This window comes from Patiria miniata, unplaced genomic scaffold (genome assembly GCF_015706575.1).
Source record: "Patiria miniata isolate m_02_andy unplaced genomic scaffold, ASM1570657v1 HiC_scaffold_24, whole genome shotgun sequence".
In the NCBI taxonomy this organism is placed as follows: domain Eukaryota; kingdom Metazoa; phylum Echinodermata; class Asteroidea; order Valvatida; family Asterinidae; genus Patiria; species Patiria miniata.
In genome coordinates, this window is record NW_024037063.1 from 4387525 (window position 1) to 4413203 (window position 25679).

The following is a 25679-nucleotide window of genomic DNA, read 5'->3' on the forward strand; positions in this document are numbered from 1 at the left end:
TGTTCGAGGCGTAGTGTTTTTATGCAGCAAAATGCACACGAGATAATTATCGGATATCATTCATCGTGCTTGCATATGCCCTATTGATATTTCAAAAAAAAAATACTAGGAACCAAGCGCAAGCAATATCGGCCTCACGTTAAATCGTATCTTGGCAAACCCGTCGATGCCAACATTTTTCTATGATAAGCAATTTGTGTTTTTAACAAACCGTTTAAATCTTCTCATGTTTCTTCCATTTAAATGACCAAATACAACAATACCGAGTTAGGAAGTCAGTAGAAAGCACTAAATATATTGACGTCATCCAAACTCATTGAGGTTAATTACTATTAAGGACAGATTTGTGTTTGATGTTCACCCAACTATTCATTTGTCATTTGAGGATGAGGCCTATGCAATTGGCCTTATTCACGAGTCGGCCATATTAAATTGAAAGCGAGGTAAACTCTTCATTTTTGGAACTTGCGAAGAGAAAGAAAGCAATGATATAAAGTTAATTACAAATTAATACCAGTTTACTCTGATGAATGATTTAAAATTTGTGATTAACCATGCCTAATGTTATCAGCCACATTTAAAAAACAGATTGAAAGTGAGGCCTAAATAGTCTGGGACTATCCCATTCAACAGTTCACAATTTATACAGGGAACACGACCAAAATGGCTTCCTCGTTCATTCAGGGAACACGACCAAAATGGCTTCCTCTCGTGAATAAGGTCCATGTATCTAAAAAAAAAAAAAAAAAAATGAAAGCGCATGAATTTCAGGTTTCACGACGGGGTTTCAGAACTGCTGGGTCCTTTATCACGGTTTTAAATGCCATTCTCGCCTGGCTGTGCTTATACAAAAAGGAACGCCTCCCAGGAGTTCAGGTGTCAAGGGGATCAATGGCAAGCATTTATTAGTTTGATTGTGTATAGTATTATTGCTGGCATTGAGGCCGGCGGCCCGCGCCTTTTGCACACCGCTGTGCACGTACCCAACCCCGTACTTGCAGGAATCGACTCCGCAAACGCTGACCGTCACAACAGATCGAGAGGTGTATTTGACCAACAATTCCGGGCACTTTTACGGGTAAGGAATACACATAATTGGTTAGCGATTGTCATTGTTCAATGCATCTAGGATATCACAACGATAGAGTTTTCATACTCATAAGCTGAGCATGCGGAAAAAAATATTATTCCCAGTTTTTAGTTTAAAAAGCCCAGAAACAATGTTGCAACCTGACGCCACTTCAACGGTTGTGTACAAAGTCTATGGAGAGTCAAGACATTTCCCTAAGTATTTCTTAACAAAATTGGAAATGTTTCTCAGTCCCGGATTCATGTTTTATCATTATTTTTGCAATAACTGACCTTCATTGATATGAAGAAAAATTGGCGTCAGGTTGCATTTCCCCCCAAAAAAACCACCGTCACCCAGTGGGCTTCAGGCCTGAATTACTCCTCCAAAATGAAAAATCACTTTTAAACTATGTAATTCAATAAGCGTTGAGGACTCGAAGTAGCTTTATTGTAATAAGGGTGGTGTAGGAGTATTATGTACAAGCGCCTACACTGCACACCATGTTATAGAGCATGCACGAGTGAGCGAGTGGTATTTTCACAGACGATCAGTCCATGCATGGACCAGTGGATGAACTCTCACTTATTCTGTGTTGAATTTTGCGACACATGCTGGTCATTATTGTTCTGTGTCTTTCTGGTTTGTATTTTAATGCGACTGAGAAGTCATTAGATACGGGAAAGTCATTAGAGTGGTTTTCAGCTGTTTAAATGAGCATCTTCAAAATTTCTTTTATTTACTTCGACGGTACAAATTATTTGGCTGGCCCATGGAGTATATGTATACTGTGTAGCTAACTGTGCAGTGGTACGGTGAACACGGACTGGTGCACACGAAAGGGCCAGATGTAACCGTATAAACGTGTTTATGTTTAATGAACTGTATCCTGCCCGAGATGAACTTTCCCGAATAAAAGCATCTTGGGTCATTGACCACGAAGAAGTCTAATAAACAATATGCAAATTTTGTGATTATAAAGGATTGCCAAATTCCTGCAGATTGTCGTAGCAAAAAGGTATGCCTCAGGCGTGTGTTTGTACGACGCATTATTGAAGGTGTCTATATGATTATGGCACTGGTATATACTTTTTCCTGTTAAAAAAGTATATACGTGTACTAGTTGAAAAGAACATAGTGGTGATGTACATGCCACATACGATGAAAACAATTAACAAGGAGGGCCTCTAACATCTGTAATTGCAGCACTTACATGAGTATGTTAACAGCTTAAATATTTAAGCGACACCCAGACAAAGTTTGATTTTAATATGAATTCGGAGACAGGCATTTACACGATTTTTGTACCTTGAATTTTAGAAGGAGGTAGGCCTACTACTAAAGTAAAAAAGAACATGTCATACATTTAATACTAAATAACTCTGTTGTTTACTAATGGAATTGAACCAACATTTCAGATCATGTACACAAGGCATGACAAATTGTATTGAACAAGTTTCATCAGCTTTGAAAGTGAGATTTAAACGCACAACGAAAAAAAAAACCACTCAATTTCAGAATGTCGATACAGCGCTGGAGACGGTGGTGGAAGGCGCGGGTTGCGGCCGAAAGGCTTCTGAATGAATGCAGGATCACCCCTGATGTCATTGCACACCTCCTCGATCGTGTCTTGCGCAAAACGACTCCTCGATCGTGTGTGTAGCGCCAAACGATCGAGGATGTGTGCAATGACATCAGGGGTGATCCTGCATTCCTCCAGAAGTTTCGATACCGTCTCCAGCGCTGTATCGACACGGAGCGGACGCCAAGTCAAAAGTGGTGGGTTTTTGAAGTGACTGTTGTTTTCGTATGGTGTTTAAATTTCACCCTCTTGCAAAAAGCTGATGAAAGTCGCTCCATAAAAGCTGGTATAGGTCAACCTATACCTGACTTTGAAAACAATTGGTTTTTTTTTTATGTTCACTGGTGTGAAAAGGTAAATGTTATACATGGGCGTTTGAAACCTGTAACAGGTATTAAATGCAATAATGGCTAAACTGTGTTTTCATGCTGAATGTTTGTTTGCCTGTTTTTTTAATCAGGCACCATGGCAACAGGATTCAAGTGGGTTACCATGGTACTGATCGTACTCTCCGTGAGCCAGTGCGCAGACTCGTTGACACGACCTTCATTCATTGAATTCGTGGACAATGGTTACTCCGGCATCACTGTGGCAATTCACAATAGAGTGAGCGAAGACCAGGCACTGATCGACCGAATCAAGGTTAGTTTCCCGAGTCGCAAATTTAATTCACCTTTGTGAATTTAGCTAGGGGAAAGTTGTACAAAATTCAATTCTTCATTACTGATTGTAGTTTTCTGAATTCTGAAGGGGGGAATAATATCCCTGTTTTTTTTTTTTTTTTTTTTTAAATTGTCGCAGTATAAAGTGTCGTCATTAAAGAAGTAAGTTCCAGTAGGAGCCTGCCCCAAAGCCTAATCGTGCAGTTACGCCCCTCTTAAAACAAGAATTGTATTTATTTAGTCTCGGGTCTATAATGGATTACTTAGTCAATTTAATTTGAGTCATGGAAACCATGAATATACTCGCCAATTTTACTTAATTTGACCGACCAGTATTTCGGCACAAACCGCGCATGATTTAGGCTTTTTTTCAAGGACATTTTTTTAATTTGTTGGCAAACAGTACATGTTCACAGAGGCCTCGAAGTACCTCTACCAAGCCACGCAGAAACGGGCCTACTTCCGAAATGTCACCATCCTCATACCCAAGACATGGGCCAGTAGTCCTGAGTACGAGCTCCCGGGCGGATTGACCTTTGACAGTGCCGACGTCATCGTGGCCCCGCCCAATCCGCGCTGGGCCCCGCTGCAGTACACCAAGCAGTACGAGGGTTGCGGTCGGCAGGGCGTTCACATCCACTTTATGGACGCCTTCCTGACTGATACGAATACGGAGACTTTCTACGGACCCCTTGGTTAGTCACTATTAAAACCACTTGAATGTTTGCATTTGTGCGTGGTACTTTCCTTATCTTCCATATCTCTGACAATGGAGTCGACCACACCCAGGCCGACGGGTGGAGTCGACCACACCTCAGCCGACAGGTGGCGTATGCTTTACTTCCTTCAGGACTGTGTTGATTGCCCCTGGAATGTCATTTCTGGGGTTTCGTCCCACCAATAACACTAAACATCCTTTGTGATATTTATGTTTTGTTTTTTGTTTATTACGTTGCCTCATCAGGTGTCCGATCTTCATCCGAGCTGATTTTGTGGAACAATTGTTTTTCATTACCAGAAATAACACATCTTCTACTGTAATATTTTTGACTTTTTGCAAGCGCCTCTTTTCCAATATCAAAATCAACTAACACAACCCTGTTTTCCTTCAGTTCCCCCCCCCCCCCCCATTATGTCATTCTGGAAAATTAAAGAAAAGGTACCCCGACTTTGGAAACGAGTTATCATCTCGATTTTTTTATGGTTTTTAAAATATCAGGGCGCATTCTCGTGCATGAGTGGGGTCATCTTCGTTGGGGGTTATTCGACGAGTACCCGGATGCTGTGGGAGATCCCGATTATTACCAAGAATACTACTTTTCGCAAGTGACACAACAATACGAAGGAGTGACGTAAGTTGAGAAAACCAGTAGGTTTTATGAACATTTTTACTACCCGAAGCTGCTTATTGACACATTTCCACGTACAGCAAAATTATTTAAGTGGTATGGTTACAATTTAAATAGCAACATAAATTTGAATTGGAACATTCAAAATATTCAACCATGGGTATCTGGTTAGACATCCTAGTTCCCTGTCTTCTCTAGATGTTCCTACGACTACGTCGGCCGGCCGCTGATCTTCCTTCCCGAGAGCTTTTCCTACCGTGACTGTGCCGGCAGTCCGAATATTGGGTACGAGGATGGCTGCATTTTCTTCGTGCTGTCGGGGCAGAGTGACGTCACTTCCTCCATCATGTTCCGCACGTCACTCGATCCTGTGAGTTTCCAACCTTTGACTTTACTGCAACATCAATGCGGTGTTAACACCCCTCATTTCCATACACAGACCGGACAACGTGTGCCCATACGCCGTATTTTCCTATTTTCGCTTTCGGACCAGTTCACCCCAGTCTTTTAAATAATTATGGCTGCCGATATACAACCGTTCTACGCGTACACAGCGCGCCTCTCGAACCCGTTAGTTTGACTGCAACATCTTGAACTTGAACTCGACTTTATTTCATCTCATAATTTACATGAGTACAAGGTGATAGGCAGATAATAAATACAATTAATAGAGATGCGGAATCCATAAGAAGCTTAGCTTGTGGGTATGGACCCCGATACTCACTGTGCATGAGGTGCGAACACTGTATTTTCCGGGGAGGATACATTGTCTTTCAAAGTAGTGGGACAGATAGGGAATTATTTGGTTGGGGTTGTTCACTTTGATGATGAAATTTGGCACGGTGCACAGTAAGAGTATGTCTTAAGGAAGATATTTGGCTATAGGGCCGGCCATCGCAGATGTGTCCTTTGAACAAAATATAGGTAAAATAACAAGCAATTTTCAAAAATGGCTGGCATAGCTTGTTATTCTACCTATATTTTTTTCAAAGGACAAATCTGCTATGGCCCTATAGCCAGATGTCTTTCTCATGACATACTCTGACTGTGTGCCAATTTCCCGGCATGCTTTTATCATCAAATGAACATTAATCCCATTACCTATCTGCCGAACTACAGGGTGAGTAAAAAAAACCTGAAACCCAAAATTTCGGGACCATTGTTTTAGTGAAGATCTGCATGTATAGTACTTTCCAAATCTAGGGAAAAGCCCAAATCATAAGCTTTCTTTTAGTACAAGAATCATTCAAATCACTTATGTACTTTTCAAGTTCGGATCACAGAAAAGGTGTGCGTTCTTTCAGCAAATTGAAAACAAATCACATCGGGATGTGTTTGAATTGTTTTCGTTTTGCTGAAAGAATGCACGCCTTTTCTGTGATCCGTGGAAAGAACTTTAAAACGGTGGTTCTGTTTAAAATTCTATTACTTGGAAAAGTACATGAGTGATTTCAATGATTCTTGTTTACTAAAAAAAGCTTATGAATTGGGCTTTCATATCCTAGCTTTTGAAAGGGCTACATGCAAAACTTCACTAAAACAATAGTCCCGACATTTGGGCTTGTTTTTTTTTACTCATCCTGTATTGGGAAACCTAACGAAAAGGTATAGAATAAACAAACCGATATCAACTTTAGATTTAATCCAAATCAACAATCTCCACCACCAGATAATCAATTTCTGTAATGACACCGAGGAGCGGGACAAGCAACATAATCCACACGCGCCCAACAAGCACAACCGGCTGTGCAATAGCAAGAGCAACTGGGAGGTCATACTGGATCACGACGATTTTGCAGGTGGGTCACGTGGTATATTGTTGGAACTCGCCGAAGAATACCTAAGTTAACGGTGGGCAAAAGTATATTGATAAGAGGGACCGGAAAGATTCACAATACAGGCCAACAGGGCGCCACCAAACGCCTGGAACAGGCCACTTCGTTTTTCGTCGTGAGAGTCGCCATCCTGGCCTGCATAATAGACTTATATCATGCTTCCACCATTTTAGTCATGTTCCCTGTATCTCAAGAACAGAACTGAATGATAATGTTTTTGTGCAAAAGGAACTAGACTATTTTTCCCTCCAGCCTCTCTTTGGTTACATTGATTTGAATGGGAAAAAAATCAAATGGCTGCAACATGATAATTGTCTATACCATCGGCCAATCATCACATACATATGCCGCGTCCGAACTATTGGCTATGGTTTGAAATTACACACGTGACTATGGAAGTGGCTGCAGCCGCTACCATAGACTTGTATGTAATTACAAGCCGTAGCCAGGTTAAATCTGGACACGGCCTTTATAATCAAGAAGCCTCGTAAACAAAACGTATTGACAGAAATGATACCAATTTCGTGCGTAAGAAATTATGCCAGTCCTCGTCACCTCTTGCAATATATCTTCTTTTTTTCAACTAGCGGATGATGACTTTTCCCATGATGCCGTGCAAAACAATTGGATGTCGTGATCTCTTGAAGGCGCCCTGTATTTATCATAACCGCTATTTAAGGAGACTTTTAGTTTCATCTTTATTAATATTTTGCAGGGGGAAGCAATCCACCGCGTAATATCAGCGAGGAAGATTTGGTGCCGACATTTACCGTGGTTCAGCACAAGGATATCCGAGTCGTTCTGCTATTGGATACCTCGGGCAGCATGGACGTAAGCTTTCATCATTAACGACATACCACTTTCGCCAGACTCTGGAAACTGTCTGATTGAAGATGTATAGTGTTTTATGCTAGATTCCTAAATGCATGTACATGAGACAGTTTTGCCTATTCAAACAGACGAATTTTAAATTGGAATTGAAACCAAAGTTCTCAGTGCCAAGCCATTGTATGAATTGGGGACCTTTTTTTATAATACTATCAAAAGAAAGGCACCCCTCAAATTCGTCAATTTTTTGAGAGCCCGTCCCGTGCGTTGTCTATCTCCATGACGTCACACTTAAAGTGGACGTCATTTAACACGGAGTGGTAGAACAAAAGCGTTGGAAGTTTGTAAACTTTTCGTGACTTTTTTATGGATTTTGACAGAAAAAGGTATTTGTGAATGGGGATAATAGTTGGATAATGATGGAGCAGTTGTAAACATGATGTTTAAAACCGGTAAGGGGCATAACGAAAAACCAAGCATAACATGAAAGGGAAGTTTTTAGTAAAACAACATTTTTCGCAAGAAAATTCGAGATCGGATGTCTTGCGGATCTGTACAGAGTCTTCAGTTTGCGACAGTGCAGTGGTGCAGTACAGTCACATATCGAACTTTCATGTTAGAGTTCTAGTAAATCGTTTCTTTTTTTTAAATCTTCTATTCAGAGTCACAATAAGTTTACGAAGATGACTAGCTCCGCTTACAACTACCTGTCGTCCATCGTGTTGGACGGGAGCTTTGTGGGGATCATAGAGTTTAACTCCAATGCCAATATTCTGCAAACCCTAGTGGAAGTGAACGGAACCGAAGCTCGCCTTGGTCTCACGGCAGCACTGCCTCCGAAAGCTGAGGGATGGACCGCCATAGGCCAAGGGCTTTTGAAGGCCATCGAGGTAGGCTGAACGAACCAAAGCCTCCAGTTTAAGAACTTAAACCTAAGTTGCAGAGTTTGTAAGTAAGCTTTGAAATCTCCATGCAATCGTGCACTTCTCGATTGAAGTTGTTCCTCACTTTTCTGTCCTCCAGGTTTTATCTGACCATGAAGATGGTACCCAGGGAGGTATCATCTTACTGGTCAGTGATGGGGAAGAAACGCATAGGCCCTTCGTTGCTGACGTCATGGGTGACGTCATAGCCTCGGGTGTCATCGTTGACACGCTGGCATTTGGCCAACAGGCATCTGTTCTGCTTCCTGATATTTCCAAAGCTACGGGTAAGTAGCTCAGAAGTGTTATCACAACCAGTGGCATGATATTTTGAATCGTAAATTTTACTTAAGCTAGTAACTTTTGTTGGCTTAAATTAGCCGAGGATCTGAAATGAGATGAGATGAGAGAAGACAGACAAAGTATCTGACGATAGTCGGTCAACTTTCTCTTCTTTGTATACTTTTTGTACTGATAAGGGTTGAGGATTTACAGTTTTGTGATGAAAAATTAAGGTAGGATAATTCTTTGAGTTCGTGTACTGTCGATTGTATAATAATCATTTCGCTCGACCTTCGAAGGCGGTAAAACATTCTTCTACTCGAACGAGCCTGGATCCAACACACTCTACGAGGCATTCGCAGCAACCATGGAGCGCGGTGATGTCATAGATTCCGATAAACGTGTACAGGTAGGCAAGCACGAGTTTGTAAATGTATTACTTCTTTATTCGTTACACTTCTGAAATACACGAAGAATCATGAAGGGAATGAACGACAAAACCAGTGTCAACCCCACCACTTAGTACCAGCAAAATAGACGATTCCGCAAAATACATGTAGATCGAATGTGATTAGTTAAATGTACCTATGTGAGTATGGCTGTAATTCTAACTGATCAAATAATTAGAACATTGGCTTTATTCAGGATGACCTGACCAATGTATAAATATAAAGGCTTCTAAAAATATTAATTTAAGAAATGACTGTTCTTTCATATTGCTTGTGCATGACCGTACGTAAAGCTGTTGGGCACGTCGTGGTCTCTGGAGGCAGACGAGACACGAACAGGTGGAGTGTTCATGGACAGCACTGTGGGCAGGAAGACCGAGTTCAGCTTTTCTTGGACGGAAAAAGACAACCCATGTAAGTTTGGAATGTTGAAACCTTTGAGCATTCATTCTCAGAACTGACTAGGAAAAACAGACCAAGAGGGCGCCAATACCTTTCCAAAATACAGACGACGTACGGTGGTTTATTTCAAATCAGCAACGGTCCTGTCTGAAAATTGTTGTTAACAAAATAGAAATTCTACAACACCTTTGAGTTAATTTTTACCTTTAAACTGGATTCTATTAGTAATTGTATCAATGGATATTTGTTTTGTTTTCTTTTAGCAATTGAGGTGACCCTCCAGCGGCCGAATGGGACGATTATTGACTCCTCCTACGACGGCTTCGGCGAGGAACCGAACTTCAAGACAATCATAGTGAAGATCGAAGGACAGGCCGAGGTGAGGGTCAAAGTTCAATTCAAGGCGATTGCCGTCTCCGCTTAGGGACTATAGATGGCGCTGTTTGCCCTATACTCCACCCACGCGTTCCAGAAGACAAATTTCAGAAATTGCAAGCATGGTGGGAAACCACCTTCTATGACTGTGGGTTCGATTCCTATTCCATCAATTGTTGCAACCAGGTATGTATTGAAAGCGAGGTTATGGCATTATCTAATGTTGGTTTGTATGACAATGACGTCATCAACAGGAGGGACTCTGGGATTACACAGTACTCAGCAGGCATGAACAAGAGGTCGCCATTGCTGTCTCGTCCTACCCAGCAAGTGATGACGTAGACCCCATCATCGTGACGTCAGAGCTGAGCGGCTCCATCACTGCCTTTGAACAAGGCGAGCCGTTGGTGGCGTATGCCGAGGTTCGTCAGGGCTTCAAACCCATGATCAACGCCAATGTCACGGCAACCATCGAAAGACCAGGCAGCTTTGAACCAATCAGACTTGAGCTACTCGATAATGGTGCAGGTATTTGTGATCTTTTCCTAAATTAAGTTTCTTCTCAGGGTCAAATTTGTGGAGATGCTATGAACACACTGTGTCCCAGTCCAACACATTCAGACGCTATATACCAAGTTGATACTTATAAAACTTGGGGGAGTATGGCCTAGTGGTTAGGGTTTGTGACTCATGATCAGAAGGTCAGAGTCGAATCCAGCCGCTAGCAATTATGTTGCGTCCTTGGGCAAGCCACTTCATCCAAACTTGGCTCTCTCCACAGGAGTGGAAATATGTACCGGCATATACCTGGGGAGAACCTGCGATGTACTATATAGCATCCCATCCAGGGAAAGTAGAAATATGATCAGTCGTTTCATGCTACTGCAAACCGGAGATAAACACCTACCTGATGGACCAAGTTAGCTCGTGACAGACTTTACTTATGAAACTATGCTTTTTAATATTCGTCATCAAACATTGAGGGAATTGAACGGTACCAAATTCCTACCGGTAGGGCTCTACATGTAGTATAGATTCGTAGCTCTTGTGGTTGTTGTGTTATAAATGAAATCTATGTGTATTTTCAACAGGTGCGGATATCACCAAGAATGACGGCGTGTACTCGAGATCCTTCACTGAATTTACCGGCATCGGGTACTACGGGATACGGATAGACGTGAACAACAACGGCGGAGAGGCCATCATTTTGGAGTCCAATCCTTACTCAAAAGCCCGTCCGATTGTGCCCCTCGACAAGATCTATGACCTACCGGAGATTGGTAAGTGACAGCTCATTCGCTAAAGAGTTCATCTGGCTTGGACACTTCTTGATTTGTTTCACTCTTTCTTATTTCTCCTTCACAGGTGGTATTAGGATCCCTCTTCCCGGTGCCCCACCAGCGGAGCCGACAGGAACGCCTGCCCCGGCGTTCAGTCGTGGTACATCGGGCGGCTCAAGCCGTGTAGACGCCGTACCTCCGGGCTTCGCTCCAGGTGCTGACCTGTTCCCTCCGGGAGACGTTCTTGATCTCAGAGTCAAGGAAACCTCATTCCAGGATAAGACTGTGGCGTTGGTTTGGACAGCTCCTGGAGATGATCTTGACAACGGAGCAGGTATATATATCCCATCTTTGTCTGAAATATTTGCTTTGTAATTCTTAAGGACCGAACATTTCAAACTACGGGGGTCGTTACGTGGACGAGATTGCGTACACCTGTTGCTAAAGGTATCACTGCTCAAGATGGCCTGCTTCGCTGACATTACTCCGATTTCGACGCTGATTAAAGAATGACAAGTTGGGAAGGGCTGTTAATTCCTTTACCGTTTGCAAAAAGGTTCATTCTGGTCCTCATGGCTCTGATAACCTCACATTTCAGCGCTTGATCACCGGTCAGTGTTTACAGCGTTATTAGAAAAACATTAGGCGTTATCTCTTTCTATTTTGTTACGCGATGTACGGATGCACACAACCCAAAAACCTTGTTCATCCTAGAATAGCTGAATTACCCAAACCCTGGTCAAATTATCGGACTTCGGAGAAATGCAAATGATAAAAACGTGTTCTTTCGCAGCCTCCCGTTACGAAGTGATCCGTGCCGAGTCCGTTCCGGCCTGGCAGAGCGACCCGACTCCGGAGTCGCATCTGATCCTCAACTCCAGTCACGTGCTCGAAGGGGATCCCTCGGCGCCTCAGGAGTTCGGCAGTCGGGAAGAGTTACTGGTCCTGGTACCCGTACCTAAGGGAGCCAGCGTGGTCTCGTACACGTTCGTCCTGCGCGCCTTCGACGACGCCGGGAACCCGTCTGGGTTTTCTAACGCGGCACAGGCCGTGCTCAGGGAGTACGTACCCCAGCCGCCAACCACCAAGCCACCGCCTGCTACCACGCCACCCCCGGCAACCCGGCCACCGCAACCTGCTGGCACTACGCCACACCAACCCGAGGGGCTGAGCTGGCAGATTGCACTGATTGTCATCGGCAGCGTCGCCGCAGTGCTTGTGCTGATCGTTGTAGGGATAGCGGCGTTTAAGTTTTCGAAGTCCAAGGACAAAAATGTGAAGCAATCCTACGACGGGGAAGTGGGGAAGGGAGATGTTAGGGGAACATATAACCCGACGTTTGCATAGGCGGAGATTTAAGGCCAATAATGAAAAGGTTAGGCCTGAAGTTCAACATGCTTGTCAGAAAAGAAGTAAACATGATTTGGTAAAACTTCAAAAAAAATTGGTGAATTTGAAACAATTTCGGTAAAAAATTTATAACAATTTCGGTGAATTTGAATTTTTTTTGGGTGTATCTAAATTATATTAAATATTTGTGTATAATTTGGTGGAATAATAACTTTCCAACTGATCAAAGAACCGAAGTGCAGATGCAGTGGAATCTATTTTGAAACGCCTCACCGGCGTAAAAATATATATTTTTGCTCTCATATTTGGAGTCTTTTTTGGAAGGTGAATTGGTACTTGATATAGTAAGGTTTTTAACTTGTGTACATAGTCTAGATAAATATTTAGATGAAATGTTCATAACGGAGAAATATGCAAAGTCGCTTAGGTGAATTGCAGCTGACCGAAATCAATAAATTGTATTTAAAAATTGCATTTTAATAGTAAAGGCCAATTGAATTTGGTCAAGACGAATGTCAAAATTACTGGTGGCTTCTATAATCGGAGCTATCAATCGTTCGGAGTCACCCCCACATAACAGTCTTCACTCGTTGACTGTTATATACATGCTTATCATCATAATGTAAAGAACGAAAAGAAAAATAATCTGATTGTTGTTTAACTAATACTTTCGAAACAGTTTTGTTGTTGTTTTAACTGTGAATCATTCCTAGTAGACTACTCACTTCATGCGAGAGGCACAATAGATCATGGCATTAATATACATTTTTTTAAACGACGCATCGGTGGTTTTTTTTAGATATAATAATTGAAGCAATAAAAAGGAAAATAATTTAAGGAAGAGTACTTCAGTATGATAACTTGTACACATCGATACAATTTTAATGTTTTTGATATGAACAGTGAAACAGATATTTAACTTTTGACAAGGTTTGTTAGTTTTCCTGACGAAGTCATGGATTCGTACTGGTTTTTCCGATTCAGCCTGTCATAAAGTAGTGACGTTCAGACCCTGTTTTTGGTATTCGCCAACAGGGGGCGCATTTCAACTATACATTCGAGAAAAAAACGATTTAGGACAGTTGTGCAGGGTTTTTTTTTGCCTGGTTTGAAGTGAAATAAAATGGCAATGTTGGAATTTTCAGTTTTATTGAGAGAAGAATTCAAACAAGCACGGCTTAATCCAAGTTTGCAACCCAGTTTTCAAAATTCTAACATACACACCCATGACTAGCCAATGTCCATGCTTGCCAACACACATGCATACCTACAAGTATCAAACTGTATTATTTTTGTTGATTGAACTTTGAATGGCGCGTGTCAGATTGCGCGTATATCTCATAGTTTAATCGCGGAGCCTGATGAAACGTCACCACACAAACACCGCCGTGCCATGTTTTCATACCTGGTGCCCGCCATCTTCATGCAGACAATGGCACTCTACGGGGCCTCTCCACTGGTGTCTAGCAACCGGCGAGCGCTTGGAGAGCGGGCATGGGCTGTGCAGCATCACCCTGCCATATCAATAAAAGAGTTGGTGTAGGGTGAATTTTGTTTGTCGTAGGTGTACATACGTGCCGTATATTTGCTCTTTTTCCATCTGTTTTCACGCCATTCAATAACTGTATGATGTAGTTTGGCATTGCTATACAAAAAACAACGAATTAGTAAACCTTTCCGGAGTCCGAAATGCATTGTGGGTACAGTTGCAAACGGTTTACGCACTATTCTATCATTCAAATGGTGCAGCGAACCAGTGGTCTTCTTCTTTCCCCACCACCACCCATCACTCGGGTTACGGCCACAGTTCAGTACATTTTTTCACATTTTTACTCATAATAATTATGTGCAAATGCCAGGAGAGTCCCGTTTAGCTTTAAAACACACAACAATTCTCTGTGTTACAGATTGTAACATGAACAACAGAATAACAGAAGATGCTGTAATTTGGATCCTGATCAGTAGGCCTACACAAATTGAATTTGCATGCCAACAAAAATAACTGGCCATTAAAAGAAAAGTATCAATGTGTTTCTTTTGTGAGGAGTCATCACGCAGCCAACCACTTGCCGACTTATCTTTATCATCTCTGCAATTTAAAAGCCGAAAATTGACAACATTGTTGTGCAGCGTCAGTGCGTTTGCACAGGGGGTCACAGGTTATCTACTGCGCAAGACTCGTCTCTGGGTTCAAAGGTCAAGTGTCTGAACTCTCAGAAAATGCGCCAATTGTCGCTCACCTGTGTTTCACGCCAGCAAAAAAAGAAAACCCCGGAGTCACCGAGTGGTGTGATTTTTCGAGGCTTGTCCAACTCGGTTTCAAAAATTGATGGCCGGGATTGGCGTCAAGTTTCCCCAACTTGGCGCGGGTTTAGGGCCGATTGGGTACCGTCCACCGCTATTCTATGACGGATGTACATGTATAATGACACCCGGTATTAGCTCGATGTACATGTATCAGGTACAAAGTGGTAGTAAGTTGGTGTCAATCTATAGACGATGGACAACAAAATAATCTGTCAACGATCAATTTCGTCTTGTCAGGGCTATTTGAGAAGCAGGTGTAAAATATAGATCCCCCTGATAATTATGTGATTCCTTCCGATTAAGAATGGGGTTACCAGCTTTCTACGCCCATAAAAAAAATATTCAAAATACTAACTGCTTTCTCAATATTTCTTCAGAACTTGCTGGAAACTAACGCAAAGGAACACACAGCAATCTAGTGATGTCTTTGTGGACTATTCACGTTGATTTCTAAACCTAATTTCCCGACAAGAAATGAGGTCATTTTGGTTAAATTTTCGGCTGAACGAATAAGACTTTAAATGCCAAGTGAAGTTTGGCTGTTTTCAAGCAAATTGTTCAACACTTTAAAATGTCTTCGGTGCTTCAATTTAACAAAGGTGGAACTGTCACTGAAATGCAAAGATTAATAACCCTCCCTCTTAAGTAGTCGCTATGAAGACCCTGTCTAAATATTTATCCATCTCCTAGTTTCATTCGCCTTGACAATTATAAAAAAAAATCTATTATGCCACACAAGATAGCGGCTTGATAAGAAGTGGTATTTTTTTCCAGCGTCACTACAACAGAACAAAATAACTCGAAACCAACTAACATTTTTTTCTCACAAGCCTGGCCTAATATTAAAAGCTACAGCAAAAAAAACCTATAAGGTGATATCATTTTTTTGGCAGTTTACTATCATTTCTACCTCTTGTTCCACCCCTTGTAAGTATCCATGTCAATTAACCCATAAACGGGCTGCAGACCAGAACACTAAATAAAGAAGAATTGAAGTTCACTTATTTGCTTTCAAAAGGTCAATTTTATAGTCGTGTCGTTCGTTTGATGAACATGTCGGGCTGTGCTCGCACGTAAACACCGCGTCATTGACAAGCATGGAATGGTTCGGTGGAGATTTAAAGCCCGGCACGAGACGGAGTCCCACCAGTTAGAAAGAATGTTCAGAACAAGAACATTTAGTCTTCTGTTCGGGTTGGACACCATTCCGGCGCAATGACGAGTAAACACCTGTTGCTGCGTATGTTGGCGTGTTATGCCGTCCTAGACCTGCACGTACCCGCGTCATCAGCCATTACCATAGAGGACAACGGGTATACCAACGTTGTCGTGGCTATACAACCCGACGTTTCCCAAAGTGACGAATTGATCGATAAAATTCAAGTAAGTTCGAATAATTCTTTACCGACACGAACCTCTGTTTACAACAACAAAAAGTACATAACATTACGCATTGAAATGATCGTTTCGTCAGGCTGACAATGTAATATAAAGATGTTATAAAACTGGTGAAATCATATTTGGTTCTTCTTTTTAGAGAGGTCCTGGCACTAATTTATTAATAGTGGAAAATTGATAAACTTTGAGGCAGATGTGGTATGGTGTATATAGTAGATTTGTCTTCAGTATGGCTGCGTTTTTTGCTATTGGAAAATCTCTTTGAAAAAAGGGAAGTTCATTGTTCAGGTGACCGAAGAACCAACCTGTCTTGCCAGCGCAGGGCGGTCGGATGGTGTACCGTGCACACAGCTCTCCGGCCCCACGAATGTTCTGCCAGCGCACGGTGGTTTCAACGATGATTGAGCATGCGCTGACACGGCGTGCATTTGCCATATGAAGTTATACGAAAACGAAACTCGTCGAGGTTTTTGCAAAATATTAAGCCTCTCTTTTATTTACCCCACCCTCCTCTGCGCAAACCACATTCTGTCCAGCATGCATGTCACCGTCTTTTTCTCTTTTTGCTCATAAAGGAGATGTTCAAGGAAGCATCGATCCATCTCAACCGGGCCACAAACCGCCGTCTGTTCTTCCGCAACGTCACCATTCTGGTTCCGCAGACGTGGCCTGCGAACAACTCCGGCTACCTATCCCACTCTGAGGCCACGCTGGAGGACCCTGACGTCATCGTGACGTCATCCGACGGACCACACCCCTCGACTCCTCCTTACACCCGGCGAGACCGAGGTTGCGGCCAGGAAGGGTTGAGCATTAACTTCGTGGACGCCTTTCTGTTGGATCCGAACACAACTAACACATATGCTTCCCTCGGTAAGCGGATTTGAACTTCGGTAAAACCTGCCAAAGAATTCTTTACAAAACTGTTTTCCTTACTAATGAATTACTGAAGAAAACAACATTCTAAAAAACATGTGACTGAAAAACTGACAAAAAAAGACTATTTATTTCTAAACTTCTTGCTTAACCTTAGCCAAAATGTCCACCTTTTTCATAACATTGACTGCACTCTATCTGATATTTATTCCAAAATATATTTTTTTTCATTGAACGTGATTAAGATTTATGTTCAATATTAAGGAGCCGGACGCTTTTGTCAACATTTGAAACTTATTAGATCTTTTTCATCAGGGCATTTTGCTTCTTCCATGGTTCATCGGTAAAATGCAAACTAGTCGATAATTGAAATGAAGAAAAAATGAACCAAACTGCCATTTCGATTCAGGTCATGTGTTGTTGTACGAGTGGGGCCACTATCGCTGGGGCTTGTTTGACGAATTCTCGGACGATGAAGACAACCAATTTCACCACTCGAGTGTCACAAACCAGTTTGAAGGAGTCAGGTCAGCAATATTTAGATGAAATTTTGTTTAATCATGGCTGAAAGATGCAAAGCCTGCCCCATGCTCTTAAAAAATGGGATTTTTTTTCTGTCAACGATTTTTCAATTCGCATGTTTTGTTTTAACGAAAAAACTACTTTATTCCGATTTTGGGCATCTGCAATCCTCTGAAATAAGTGCTTTCATTTTGTGAACAATAACCCGCCTTGCGACAGCCACATTATTATTTGGCAGCCAATAATCCAAATTTTGTGAAGAAATATTTCGAAAACTAAATGTTGGCGGATTTTTTTGTGTTAAATGTTTCAAACTTGTAAAGTGCTAGGTAAATAGCAATTGAAAAAAAGCTTAATTATTTCTGAAGTGAAACTCGAAAATCGCACAGGGAATGCGTCTTTAATTGTTCACATTTTCGGCATGTTTATTTATTAATGTGTACGTTTATTGTCAGATATAGTTGTATGTAATACCCGAATGAAGACGATTCCATGCATGTTCATTAATACACGTACCCTGCAGTGCATAGACAGATGTTTAGAATACCGGGACTTTACTACTTTTCTTTTTAATCTCAGTTGCTTTCTGAAATAAGATATTTCTCCCAGAAGTAGCACCTTTTGCAAAAGTCAAGAAAGAACAATGGGCCTTGTAAAGTAGGGCCGATGCCCATAGAGCCGTTACGCAGAAAGTACCTCTTAACAAAATGTATGTGCTATCATGCAAAGAAACAGTCACAAGAAATTTATATAAATATTCCTCACGAGGTCCGCGTCTCACGTTTTTCTTTTTTCTGTCGGTGCTTGTTTTCAGGTGCTCATACGACATAACTGGTACGCCAATGGTGGTAGAATCCGATGGGATCGACTACCGGCCGTGCTATGGGAATACTGAAGATGGTTACGAGTTTGGGTGTATGTTCATCCCTACCGAGACGCAGGAGAATGCCACGGGGTCGGTCATGTACGGGCGGGGCAGATATAACAACGTAAGCACGTTTTTCGTAATCGACGATGATGCCGTTAAAAGCCTATTTTACACCATTACTGCGGCTGCATCACACAACGCGTGTCACGCGCATGGCGGACGCGTGCTGAATGTGGCGCGCGTGTAATTTGAAATCCCTATTGGTCAAAATAATGAGCATTGAGAGCGAGCGTACCACCTGCGCACATGGTGCCGCCTCAGTAAGGGTTAATTTTTGTACATTAATAAGTCTAATAGGGCGAAACTTCAACGAATGTTTATATCACTTGTTACTTTTGTTCGTCACCTGAAAGATCGTGGACTTCTGTGACTCTGATCCGGGGAATCCTACGAACTTCCACAATCGCGAGGCACCCAGCCGACATAACCGACTATGTGACCAGCGAAGCAACTGGGCTGTGATGAGAGAACACAGCGACCTTAAAGGTATTAGTTGTCTTGGAATCATCGCCAAAGATGAGAAATATGAGAAGGAACACGCTTTAATGCCCCCAGCGAGTTCAATATTTCAACTTATTTTTAATTCAATTTTGTGTGTGTGATTATAGAAAAAGTGCGCCGACGTTGTCGGCTTTTAGCTTGAGCCTAAACATCTTATATTTCTGGAATTCTTTTCTAGATGGTAACAACCTGCCACGAGAGCTTTTGGCTGATGATCTTGAGCCCGCATTTCAAATCGTCCGACGTGGGCCGAGGAGGGTTATGCTGGTCTTAGAAAGATCTTCGTATATAGCGGTAGGTTAAGCGTGAATTCCATGCACGCACACAAAACAACATTAATAGCCTGCTGCACGTTGGAACATACAGGGTGGTTCAAAATATTAAATCCACTTTGACAGCAATTTTCACCTATTTTAAAAAAATGTATTGTTTGATAAGTAGCTATTAAAGTACTGGCCCTTATTAAAGCATCAGTGACGAAAAAAATCATTGCAATTGCATATTTTGTCTCTGAGCTATGGTAGTTTGAACATTTCATGTGCGAAACCTGTTTGTACACGGAGGTATACATTCCATCGGCTGGGCTGAGCTGAGCTGTTGGAACTTGATTTGAAAACAAAATATTACCACTCTTCAAGCAAGGATCTTTGCTTTATTTCTACTTCATTTTTGAAAGACTAACAACCGTGACATTTGATTGTTATGTAATGTTATGCAACAATGAACTTAAGCCTACGGCTCCTTGGGTGTGATCTAAACAGTGACATGAATAATTGCACAGCTTCAATGCAGGTCAAAACAGTTTGGTTTCTAATTTTTGTGAACTACAAAACAATCCTTGTCTTTGTTTTGCACGCAGGGCGAGACACACCAGCGAATGATAAACGCCGCTGCAGCCTTCATCTGGACAGTACCATCGGGCGTGTGGCTGGGTCTGACATGGTACAACGGCCAAGCAACGCCTATCAATAAGATTGTCATGGTACAAGTGCAGAGTGACAATGACCGCCAAACTCTTTTAAATGCTCTACCAACATCAACAACTGGTCAAACGTCTATAGGTACCGGCCTATCTAGAGCAATTGAGGTAAGGATACAATGCATAATTATATTATTATAAGTTGTAAAAAAGCAAGGCATTATTTGAGGGAACTATATTGCTCTACTTTGCAAAATATGTACTAATAACAAAATGCGGCATTGTTCTTCAATTTTTAACCTTGGGCTTTCGTTCGTTTTTGCTTGTAAAATAATCTTCCACATGTTGTGATTGTTACTTTTTCTGAATGACTAATCACTAAGCTATTAGCAGGGATGTTTTCCATTTTGCAAACTTTTTTTCGTTTTTCATTTTGCAGTTTTTACAGTTGGGCGACAGTGCCACGGCTAATGACCGCATCCTTCTAGTCAATGGATTCAAGGAGAACCAATTTTTATATATCGAACATATCAAGGAAATGATGATAAAGTCCAAAATTATCGTGGATACAGTGGCAGTGACGTCGAGCGCGGACCCGCAACTCGCAGAGGTGTCTCAACTAACAGGTAGTGTTATGGCGGTCTGAGAGGGCCAACACAGTAACCTTTATCACACTGACTGACTGACTGACTGAATAACTCCCCGTGAGCTGGGCAGTGCTGTCGTATAGGGTTACCCTGTAACGCTAATGAATGGGCTTAATTCGGCCTTCTACGTCTGTGTAAAGCCTAGTGCGCGGAACTTTGGGCAACTGCGAGATAGTTTGCGTCTGTCTGAGTTGTCGGTGACATTTATTTGCGGATGAAATGTTTCTATTATGTCTGCGTTGCAGTTTGGGTCCTATTTGCGTTGCTTTCTGCATTTTTTATCTGAATATGGAAACTACAACAACCTACAAGCCAAAACTCGCTGGGCCCCTGCAACTCATGGCCCCCAGCCGATGGTGTCTCTCATTGCTCGGTCTGTGCTTAAGCGCGAGATGACAACAGTGACCGGGGGAGCGGGGACCGGGACCATTTGGCCGGGATTGTCCCCCATGCAGTCCCCTGCTCCTCCCGGTCAAAGTTGTCATCTCGCGCTTGAGTACAGACTGCGCAATGAGAGACAACATTAATCAGTGGTTGGGGGCTGAGCGAGTTTTGGCGGGATTGTAGGCTTGAGTCCAAGTGCATGGAAAGACTTACCCGATGCGGTAAAATTTTGAACCAATGGCATAGAACTAGACATTGTGCACTACAAAGTTTTTTTTTTTTTTTTTTTTTCAGGCGGGCGATTTTATTATGCCCCAAATGACTCAGGATCAGGAAACTCACTGAACGAAGCGTTAACGAGATCCGTGGATAACAGTGACGTCAGCAACTCCGACAAACAGCTCCAAGTAAGTGTCGCAGGATGACTTTCCTTTCTTTGCTAGGGATTGCCAAAGCGAGGCTATGCTAGCCGATTAGAGACTTTGGGTTAATCATCGAGGTTTGTTATTTATATTGCACAGTGATCACTTGTGAATATTCTTGATAATTGACAATGAGGTTCGGTTTTTCAAATTTTTAGATTTGGAGCGCGTCTGTCACTGTTCCGGTGGGAGAGTCGCGAAGCGCTGTCACTTACATCGACGCCACCATCAGAAAGAAAACAAAGTTCACCATCACCTGGGTACAAACAGGTAAAAATGTAGACATTTTATAAGGTGTTGATTTCTTTTAATGGACGTTCTCTTACTTTTGCTATCACTGTTGCAATGATGTATTCACATTTCCAAACTCATAGCCTGTACCGGTGTAGCGTGAATTTAGGTTTCTGTGAAATACGGACTCATGCAGTATTGCGCGTGCCTAAGCGAAGGTAATTAGTTGAGTGACCGGTCATGTGAGAGGGTTTAACCAATCAAAGGGTATAGGAGACCGATTTTCATAGGAGTCTGATTTTCATATGACACCGGCTCTTTTTTTATTATAATGCTGAGACTATACGACTTGTCCAGTAGCCTCTCTGTGACATGTTAAAACATTGTACGGTATCCTGTTAGTGCCATTAAAAAAAACTTAACGATATTATTTTATAACTTTCTTTGTCTTTTCAGACACACCGAATATTACGCTAAGTGACCCGGATGGAGCTTTATTGACATCCTCGTACCCAGGCTACATGATCAATACTACTTACGGATTCGTTGTTTATAGCGTGACAGGAAAAGCTAAGGTAAGTTAAGTTGTATCCGCCCAGTTAAAGAAACCTTCTATATCCAGGTTTTCCGACAACAACATTTCCGATTTTATGTATGAAACTGTCGGAAGATAGGGCTGAAATGCCCAGTTTGTAGACCGTGGTGGTCTTAGGTTCATATCTCGCTTAAGGCAATTTCATATCACATCGGATATAACCGATAAAGTTCCTTTAGTATTATTGATCGTAGAAGGTCAAAGATAATGCTATAATTTTTTTTCTAATGATTTAATTTGTCTATAGGAAGGTCCGTGGACGATAGACATTCAAAACACCGATCCATCTCTACCAACCAGCGTCCAGGTTTCGCTGACGTCATACCCCAGAGATGATGACGTGCCGCCCATTTCCGTGTCGTCATCAATCAGCGAGCTCACTAAGAACATATCAGAGACCGAGGTGCCGTTAGCAATCTTCGCCGAAGTGCGTCAGGGGTACAGCCAGGTGGTGGTCAATGCTACTGTCATGGCCTCGGTGTCGATACCAGGCCAGATGGATCCTGTCGAGATTCAATTAGTCGATACCGGAACAGGTAAAGTATATCGGGGTTCGAATGTGGCTTTTCAGCATCAGACACCAATGCATCGTTTCTGAGATGGGAGGATTGTTTGACAAACTACGATTTCTCCTCAGAGTCCATAGTAAATAATTTCCCAATTTTCAATCACATCTGTTAATTTATCACTATTCTTTCGGTCTAAATACATGAAAAGTTGTTTAATTCTGTACCAACATCGATTATTCTGCAGGGGCTGATATAATCAGCAACGATGGTATTTACTCCGGCTATTTCACGAAGTATACTGTGGACGGTTTATACAGCGTGGAGGTTCGCGTCGAGAATAGTGGACATGCAACAGTCGCCGGATTTCCATTCTCTTTTGGAGTTGCTGGCAGGAATTTGAATTCACAAGGTAAGTTCCTTGCATATTATATTTAGATAGGTAGATGTGTAATGAGGAACGACATAACAGGGCAGAGTTTATAGGTATGCAGTCCCATTTTAGTCATAAACATAAAATCGTCAAAATAATGTGAACAAACTACGTAGCGCTAGGCCTAACTATATATCATGCAAAGATACTAAAACAATTCAATATGAATTATTTTTAATGAAACCATCAAATTCAAATATATTTTAACAAAGTCTACATTCTTTAAATTCATTTCGGTTTTAATCAGTTTTTTTTTTGTGTTATTTATGTTTAAAATCCAGCGCCGATCTTTCAGCGCGTAGTCTCTGCGGGCTCCAGCAGGGTCTTTGACGTGCCCGGCACGGACGTGTTTCCCCCCGCCAAAGTGACGGATTTACGGGTGGTCGATTCGTCATTTCCAGATAGGACGGTCATTCTTGCCTGGACCGCCACTGGGGACGACTTCGATAACGGAGAAGGTAGGCTTGTTTTTTTTTTACCAGATGGGTACTAATCAAGCTTCACGCTTTTTAATTTGTCCCATACTAATTTCTAAACGAACCCACCCCCCCCCCCGCAAAAATGGCTCAGGTCCAGTGCGTACTTGTATAATTTGACACGCGCGTTCATTTGACAGCATTGAGCCATAGATATAGAATAAAAAGCATTGAGCATGCGCGTGTGACCGAGAAGACGCGCATGAAGACGCGCGCCGAAGCCAGTTTTTGGCAAACACCTTGAAAAAAAAACAAGCTGTTTCCATCTACCGATCCTGTAACTTATTACAAACTTCACTCGTCTGTCTGCAGCTGCGTCGTACGAAGTGACAAGAGGAGTTGACGTGGACTCGATTCTGACGGGATCTGACGCCGTCACCGTTCGACAGTCAGACATTCTCAGCGGAAACCTAACCGATCCTCAATCGTCCGGAGCGACTGAGGAATTTACCGTCATCGTGCCCGTTGTCGGCGACGTGTCGCCCTTAGCCTTTGCCGTGGTGGTTCGGGACGAGGCCGGTCTGGCATCTCCGCGGTCCAACATCGCGCTGGTCGCCGTGCGCAGATTCATCCCAGGACCTACCACACTCGCTCCACCGACAACCACACCGACTGGAATCGATTCCACGGCATCTACAAATGGGACGACTCAATCATACGATACCACGGTTCTAGAATCGACACCGAGCTCGATGTCGATATCGAGCGTTAGGTCGACACAAAGCATGGTATCTTTACCAAGTGGGGTAACGACACCGAGCAAGGCATCGACGCTGAGCTTGATGTCGACACTTAGCGGGGTGTCAACTCCGAACGGGGTATCCACACCAAGCATGATATCGGCACCGAGCGGGATGTCAACACCAGCCGGGGCATCGACATCGGGCGCGATATCGACACTGCAGAGCAGGTTACCGTCACCAGTAACCGGTACAGAGGAACCGATTCTCAGCCGTGATGCAATCATCATCGCCAGTGTCCTAGGCAGCATCGGGCTGGTGACGGCTGTTGCAATCGGATTGGTGTCCCTAAGTAAATTGTACTCGTCACACAAAGTGACACCATCCCGGCCTGGATCCGAACGATCGACCGACGGACTCTGGGATCCAGAGAAACAAGAAGAAGATTCACTTCACATGACAGATTTGGATGATCAGGGTATAGAATCCGAAGTGTAATCCTTTTTTTTAGTTGCTTAGAGACAAGTATCGCTCCTTACACGACATTAAAAATCGCGACCAGCTCTGCAATTTTATTTTAAGCGATAAATATTAATGTGAATACTATAATCTTGTTCTGATTAATAATTTTAACTTCTGGATAAAATATCGTATCATTTTTGGCCAAAATGCATTTTTTTCAAAGCGAGGCGAATGGTATTTTTTACCAAATCAATCCCAATAATTAGCGTAAATGCAAACCATTTCCAGATTACGTGTTTATGCAATTTAGAAAGGCATATATTTTTTGCACATGTTTTAAAGGAAGATTTAATAGCCGAACAAACGCCATAAGATTGAAATATGTATGTAAATAGAATTTATGTATATTTATTATTGAAATTCAGTGTACACGAAGATTTATTTTCACGAAAGATTTATTTGTAAATATGACCAGATGGAATTATTTTTGCCAAAATCTACACAATAATGGATTTACGTGTGTTTACATTACTGTGGAGAGTCATCTGTTAACTAACATAAGATGTTCATTGCTGCCCTGCAGCTAAATTAAAATAAAAAATATATGTTCTTTATACATATAAATCTTTCCAAGATCACGAAAGAATTTGCGGTAGCAATTAAAATTGATCAGAAAATAATGGCATAATTTAAAAAGAAGAAGTTATAACTTACAATCATTTAGCACCATATTACTTAATCATTTTTAGTGATTGCTTCTATTTTATGTACATTTTGCTATCCGGGAAATAACATGATTAATTTTATTGAAATTGATGTTTCTGTCAGACAAGTTGTAAAAATAAAATTCCTGGAGTAGTGCCGGCATTTTGGTACATTTACATAATGCCTTGTATTTTGGAGGTTACAGACTTGTGTCAAAACTGATTATCTTTTATGACGGAAATATGCCTATAATTATGAAAAGCAGATCATTATAATGATAGTGTTCGCAATAGGACTCATT

The 25679-nt window shown here is 42.0% G+C and overlaps 2 protein-coding genes across 2 annotated transcripts; both read left to right on the forward strand.

The window, feature by feature from the left end:
- The first annotated feature begins 742 nt into the window (after positions 1–742).
- Positions 743–12752, forward strand: LOC119732073 (calcium-activated chloride channel regulator 1-like). The gene is made up of 16 exons (XM_038205444.1): positions 743–1078; positions 3112–3293; positions 3717–4008; positions 4533–4665; positions 4861–5032; positions 6332–6461; positions 7213–7328; positions 7988–8215; positions 8349–8535; positions 8830–8939; positions 9273–9393; positions 9645–9760; positions 10011–10284; positions 10848–11036; positions 11122–11370; positions 11830–12752. The coding sequence occupies exons 2-16, from the start codon at positions 3117–3119 to the stop codon at positions 12381–12383; spliced, it is 3048 nt and encodes a 1015-aa protein (XP_038061372.1). The 5' UTR covers positions 743–1078; positions 3112–3116; the 3' UTR covers positions 12384–12752.
- Positions 12753–15908: 3156 nt separating this feature from the next.
- LOC119731811 (calcium-activated chloride channel regulator 2-like) lies at positions 15909–25559 on the forward strand. Its single transcript, XM_038205084.1, has 15 exons — positions 15909–16076; positions 16667–16964; positions 17377–17494; positions 18304–18478; positions 18771–18903; positions 19097–19212; positions 19778–20005; positions 20277–20463; positions 21163–21275; positions 21449–21560; positions 21978–22096; positions 22364–22652; positions 22870–23034; positions 23337–23513; positions 23844–25559. Exons 1-15 carry the CDS (start codon positions 15909–15911, stop codon positions 24707–24709), a joined length of 3264 nt encoding a protein of 1087 aa, XP_038061012.1. The 3' UTR covers positions 24710–25559.
- The last annotated feature ends 120 nt before the right edge of the window (positions 25560–25679 follow it).

Bases quoted from the DNA above. Each gene is read 5' to 3' on its own strand.
- LOC119732073 (XM_038205444.1), top strand. From the start codon at position 3,117: ATGGCAACAGGATTCAAGTGGGTTACCATGGTACTGATCGTACTCTCC. The intron at 6,462-7,212 runs GTGGGTCACGTG...AATATTTTGCAG, and splicing joins GGATCACGACGATTTTGCAG to GGGGAAGCAATCCACCGCGT. The intron at 8,536-8,829 runs GTAAGTAGCTCA...CGACCTTCGAAG, and splicing joins TGATATTTCCAAAGCTACGG to GCGGTAAAACATTCTTCTAC.
- LOC119731811 (XM_038205084.1), top strand. From the start codon at position 15,909: ATGACGAGTAAACACCTGTTGCTGCGTATGTTGGCGTGTTATGCCGTC. The intron at 16,965-17,376 runs GTAAGCGGATTT...ATTTCGATTCAG, and splicing joins TAACACATATGCTTCCCTCG to GTCATGTGTTGTTGTACGAG. The intron at 17,495-18,303 runs GTCAGCAATATT...GCTTGTTTTCAG, and splicing joins AACCAGTTTGAAGGAGTCAG to GTGCTCATACGACATAACTG.